Source organism: Spinacia oleracea, chromosome 2 (genome assembly GCF_020520425.1).
Source record: "Spinacia oleracea cultivar Varoflay chromosome 2, BTI_SOV_V1, whole genome shotgun sequence".
Lineage (NCBI taxonomy): Eukaryota > Viridiplantae > Streptophyta > Magnoliopsida > Caryophyllales > Amaranthaceae > Spinacia > Spinacia oleracea.
This window is the reverse complement of record NC_079488.1, coordinates 48,080,550-48,086,951: the sequence shown is the minus strand read 5'-3', so window position 1 is coordinate 48,086,951 and position 6,402 is coordinate 48,080,550. Positions and strand designations below refer to the sequence as shown.

The window sequence follows — 6,402 nt, the reverse complement described above, 5'->3', positions numbered from 1 at the left end:
TATCCTTTAAAACAACTGCAACAATAGGTGTGAAATATTCTTGCAAAAGCAACAAAATTTCAAATTTTGTCATCAAAACATGAGTATGTTTTGTTAGGTTATGATACATATGACATTACATAGATCATGCGGAAACAACCATTACCCAACATATATTTACACATAATCATATAGCATAATTAGATGCATACTCTTTGTTGCGTGCCTTCCCTAGCTGCGCCCGAACCGAACAAGAACAAGTCTTTTAGGACTCCAAGTGTCGTCCCTCCGTAGATAGTCCACAGCACGTCCGGATCCGCCTTAAGATTGACCAACTAGAATCGCCCTTAAGGTACTAGAAAATTCGGCACTTTTATGAGCAAGATGTGTTTTAATTTTCTCTCAAAAACTCACTTTGAATACTTTGAAATTGTGTATAAATTATGACCCTAGGCCTTTATTTATAGAGTTATGGAAAAGGAATCGTAATCATAGTAGGATGCGAATTAATTGGAATTAGAATCCTACATGAATTTATTTAATTAATTTATCCAATTAGGAATAGACATTTAATCATACACGACCTCTTGCGATTCAGGAATCATGCATGAGCACAAACCACACACACACGGCAGCCACAAGGGCTGCCCCCATGCGTGCGAGCAGCAGCCCGCGCAGAACGGCCCACGCCAGCGTGGCCCTTGGCGCGCGCTGGGCCTGCTTGCGGTAGGCCTGGGCGCTGCCTTGGCTGGGCTGTGGCGCGCACGCTGCTGGGCGATGGCCTGGCTTCGTGCTGGGCCTTCGTCCGGCAGGCCTCGTCCGATGCTAATTCGTACGATACGCTTCCGATTAACTTTCCATTTCCGGAATCTATTTCCGATACGAACAATATTTAAATTTCGATTCCAGGAATTAATTTCCGTTTCGAAACAAATATTTATATTTCCGTTTCCGGAATTATTTTCCGATTCCGGCAATATTTCCGATTCTGACAATATTTCCGTTTCCGGTAATATTTCGATTCTGGTAATATTTCCATTTCCAATAATATTTTTCCGATACGTACCATGTTTCCGTTTTCCGGCAACATCTACGACTTGGATAATATCATATTTTCCGATACGATCCATATTTCCGTTTCCGGCAATATCATCGTTTCCGGAGTATTCATTTCTTGCCTGTGACGATCTTAGCTCCCACTGAAACCAAGATCCGTCGGTTCCGAATATTCATAGATGGAGTATTTAATGCCATTAAATACTGATCCGTTTACGTACTATTTGTGTGACCCTACGGGTTCAGTCAGAGTAAGCTGTGGATTAATATCATTAATTCCACTTGAACTGAAGCGGGCCTCTAGCTAGGCATTCAGCTCACTTGATCTCACTGAATTATTAACTTGTTAATTAATACTGAACCGCATTTATTAGACTTAACATAGAATGCATACTTGGACCAAGGGCATTATTTCCTTCAGTCTCCCACTTGTCCTTAGGGACAAGTGTGCATTTCCTAATTCCTTTGTCGCTCGATGCTTGCTCTTGAACATAAGGTAAGAGTTGTCATCCTTATTATGTCCAGAGGTGTTCCTCGGTTTCAGAGTTCAACTGATCAAATAAACAGATAATCATAGCCTATGATTCATCCGAGCACGGCCATGCATTTCACAGTTTCTAGCTCTCCGAGTGGCCTTGTACAACTTTTAAGCATCTCATCCCGATTTATGGGAGGACAATCCCAATCTTGCGATCTTGAGATTAGACTTCGTTTGATAGGTGATTACCTGAGCGTTGCCTTTATAGCCTCCTTTTACGGTGCGACGGTTGGTCAACGTCAAAGCAACCAGTTCTCAAACAAGTAATCTCAAATCACTCAGGTATTGAGGATTTAGTGTCTAATAATTTAATGAAATTTACTTATGACAGACTTTCATCTCTTACAGTAAAGTTTCATAGGTCTTGTCCGATACTAGTCTTCCCAAAGTAAGTATCTATGCAAATGATTATGACATTGCCATGTCCACATAGTTCAAGAAACAGAACTACTAGTCATCTTGCATTCTAATCGTCTAACGTTTTCTATGCGTCCAATTTTATAGAAAACTCCGATTAGGGACCATTTTCAACCTTTGACATTCAAGTTCACTTGATAGACATTTCTTAGTCACAGGACTGGTCCTGACAGTCTATCTTGAATATATCGTCAAGTTGAAGGGACTCATCATTTAATAAACCACGAATTAAATGGAAAAATGAATTCCTTTCATTTATTGTGAATGATTAACCAATAATGTTTTACAAAGATTTAAACTCTAAAACTTTAAAACATTAAACAGAGACATCAAAGCCATTCTCCAATATGCTTGATTCCCATAGCTGCAGTGTGCGAGTTGTGCTTCGCTTGCGGCAGAGGTTTAGTTAATGGATCTGATATGTTGTCATCAGTTCCAATTTTGCTTATCTCGACTTCTTTTCTTTCAACGAACTCTCGTAGAAGGTGAAATCTACGAAGTACATGCTTGACTCTCTGGTGGTGTCTAGGCTCTTTTGCCTGTGCAATAGCTCCGTTATTATCACAATACAGGGCTATTGGTCCTTTAATGGAGGGGACTACACCAAGTTCTCCTATGAACTTCCTTAGCCATATAGCTTCCTTTGCTGCTTCATGTGCAGCAATGTACTCCGCTTCAGTTGTAGAATCCGCAATGGTGCTTTGCTTAGCACTTTTCCAGCTTACTGCTCCTCCGTTGAGGCAGAAGACAAACCCAGACTGTGATCTGAAATCATCTTTGTCGGTTTGGAAACTTGCGTCCGTATAGCCTTTAACAATTAATTCATCATCTCCACCATAGACCAGGAAGTCATCTTTGTGCCTTTTCAGGTACTTCAGAATGTTCTTGGCAGCAGTCCAATGCGCCTCTCCTGGGTCTGACTGGTATCTGCTCGTAGCACTGAGTGCGTACGCAACATCCGGGCGTGTACATATCATAGCATACATTATTGAACCAATCAATGATGCATATGGAATCCCATTCATTCGTCTACGCTCATCAAGTGTTTTTGGGCACTGAGTCTTGCTTAGAGTCATTCCATGAGACATGGGTAGGTAGCCTCGCTTGGAGTCCGCCATCTTGAACCTATCAAGCACCTTATTGATATAAGTGCTTTGACTAAGTCCAATCATCCTTTTAGATCTATCTCTGTAAATCTTGATGCCCAATATGTACTGTGCTTCTCCTAGATCCTTCATCGAAAAACATTTCCCAAGCCAAATCTTGACAGAGTTCAACATAGGAATGTCATTTCCGATAAGCAATATGTCGTCGACATATAATACTAGGAAAGCAATTTTGCTCCCACTGACCTTCTTGTATACACAAGATTCGTCTGCGTTCTTGATGAAACCAAAGTCACTGACCGCTTCATCAAAACGTATATTCCAGCTCCTGGATGCCTGCTTCAATCCGTAGATTGATTTCTTTAGCTTGCATACCTTTTTAGCATTCTTTGGATCCTCAAAACCTTCAGGCTGTGTCATAAACACAGTTTCTGTTAAAACGCCGTTTAAGAAAGCAGTTTTGACATCCATCTGCCATATTTCGTAATCGTAATATGCAGCGATTGCTAACATTATTCGAATAGACTTTAGCATTGCAACTGGTGAAAAGGTTTCATCGTAATCCACACCGTGGACTTGCCTGTAACCTTTTGCAACCAATCTAGCTTTGAAAACTTCAAGTTTCCCATCCTTGTCCTTTTTCAGTTTGAAAACCCATTTGCTTCCAATGGCTTGGTAGCCATCTGGCAAATCGACCAAATCCCATACTTGGTTTTCAGACATGGAGTCTAATTCAGATTGCATGGCTTCTTGCCATTGCTTGGAGCTAGGGCTCGTCATAGCTTGCTTGTAAGTCGCAGGTTCATCACTTTCAAGTAATAGAACGTCATAGCTCTCGTTCGTCAAAATACCTAAGTACCTTTCCGGTTGAGATCTATATCTTTGCGATCTACGCGGGGTAACATTTCTAGATTGACCATGATTCTCACCAGATTCTTCTAAAGATCTCTGAGTTTCATCCTGAATGTCATCTTGAGCATTCTCTAGAGTTTGTTGTTCGACTTGAATTTCTTCGAGGTCTACTTTTCTCCCACTTGTCATTTGGAAATGTGATCCTTCTCCAAAAAGACACCATCTCGAGCAACAAACACTTTGTTCTCAGATGTATTGTAGAAGTAATACCCCTTTGTTTCCTTTGGATAGCCCACAAGGATACATTTGTCAGATTTTGGATGAAGTTTGTCTGAAATTAATCGTTTGACGTATACTTCACATCCCCAAATCTTAAGAAAAGACACATTTGGAGGCTTTCCAAACCACAATTCGTATGGAGTCTTTTCGACAGCTTTAGACGGAGCTCTATTTATAGTGAGTGCAGCTGTATTTAATGCATGTCCCCAAAATTCTAATGGAAGTTCGGCCTGACCCATCATTGACCTGACCATGTCTAGCAAGGTTCTGTTCCTCCGTTCTGACACACCGTTCCATTGTGGTGTTCCAGGAGGAGTCAATTCTGATAGAACTCCACATTCTTTCAGATGGTCATCAAATTCATAGCTCAGATATTCACCGCCTCTATCAGACCGCAGTGCCTTGATCTTCTTGCCTAATTGATTCTCTACTTCACTCTGAAATTCCTTGAATTTGTCAAAGGATTCAGACTTATGCTTCATTAGGTAGACATAACCATACCTACTGAAGTCATCAGTGAAAGTGATAAAGTAGCTGAAACCACCTCTAGCATTTGTACTCATTGGTCCACATACATCTGTATGGATTAAACCCAATAGTTCATTTGCTCTTTCTCCAACTTTAGAAAAAGGTTGCTTTGTCATTTTGCCAAGTAAACATGATTCGCATTTACCATAATCCTCTAAGTCAAATGGTTCTAGAATTCCTTCCCTTTGAAGTCTTTCTAAGCGTTTCAAGTTTATATGGCCTAATCGACAATGCCACAGATAGGTGAGATCTGAATCATCCTTTTGGCCTTTTTGGTATTTATGTTATATACTTGTTTGTCGTGATCTAATAAATAAAGTCCATTGACTAATCTAGCAGATCCATAAAACATCTCTTTAAAATAAAACGAACAACTATTGTCTTTTATTATAAAGGAAAATCCCTTAGCATCTAAGCAAGAAACTGAAATGATGTTTTGGTAAGACTTGGAACATGGAAACATTCTTCCAGTTCCAAAACTAGCCCGGAGGGCAACGACAAATAGTAAGTTCCTACAGCTAATGCAGCAATCCGTGCTCCATTTCCCACTCGTAGGTCGACTTCTCCCTTGCTTAACTTTCTACTTCTTCTTAGTCCCTGTGGATTGGAACATAAGTGTGAGCCACAACCTGTATCTAATACCCAAGAAGTTGAATTAGAAAGTATACAGTCTATAACGAAAATACCTGAAGATGGAACGACTGTTCCGTTCTTCTGATCTTCCTTTAGCTTCAAGCAATCTCTCTTCCAATGCCCCTTCTTTTTGCAGTAGAAGCATTCGGATTCAGAAGTGGGTTGACTGACCTTCCTCTTTGCAGATTTGGCGCCAGTTTGCTTAGTTGGGCTGGCCTTGTTGCCACCTTTCTTAGCATTCCTCTTCTTTCCAGATTTCTTGAACTTGCCCCCACGCACCATAAGCACATCCTGCTTATCACTTTTGAGCGTCTTTTCAGCGGTCTTCAGCATACCGTGAAGCTCAGTGAGTGTTTTGTCCAGACTATTCATACTGTAGTTCAGTTTGAACTGATCATACCCGCTATGAAGAGAATGGAGGATGGTGTCTATAGCCATTTCCTGAGAAAATTGCTGATCCAGCCGACTCATATTCTCAATGAGTCCAATCATTTTGAGAACATGTGGACTTACGGGCTCGCCTTTCTTAAGCTTGGTCTCAAGAATTTGCCTATGAGTCTCGAATCTTTCGACTCGAGCCAGATCTTGGAACATGTTCTTCAACTCACTGATGATTGTGAAAGCATCTGAGTTGATGAACGTTTTCTGCAGATCCGCACTCATGGTGGCGAGCATTAGACATTTCACATCCTTGTTGGCATCAATCCAACGATTGAGGGCAGCCTGAGTGACCCCGTCGCCAGGAGCTTCGGGCATCGCCTCATCTAGGACATACTCCTTTTCTTCCTGCATAAGAACTATTTGCAAGTTCCTTTGCCAGTCAAGGAAGTTTTTCCCGTTCAACTTCTCCTTTTCGAGAATTGATCGAATGTTGAATGAATTGTTGTTTGCCATATTAAAAACTACAATTGAAAAGAATAAACAAATAAATAACCATTCACAGTTTCTCTTAATAAACTTAAATTCTAGCATACATGCATAATTCAATGTTTATTAAGCATTTTATTCAAGTTA

General features: G+C 40.7%; 1 protein-coding gene across 1 annotated transcript in view; it reads right to left on the bottom strand.

Moving 5' to 3' along the window:
• The window catches only part of LOC130466916 (uncharacterized), a 10,604-nt gene extending 4,577 nt beyond the window's left edge, over window positions 1-6,027 (bottom strand). Inside the window, exon 1 of the mRNA XM_056835479.1 lies at window positions 5,442-6,027. Within this exon, the coding sequence (XP_056691457.1) occupies window positions 5,442-5,982 (541 nt within the window). The 5' untranslated portion in view covers window positions 5,983-6,027. The remainder of the gene's footprint in view (window positions 1-5,441) is intronic.
• Window positions 6,028-6,402: the final 375 nt, after the last annotated feature.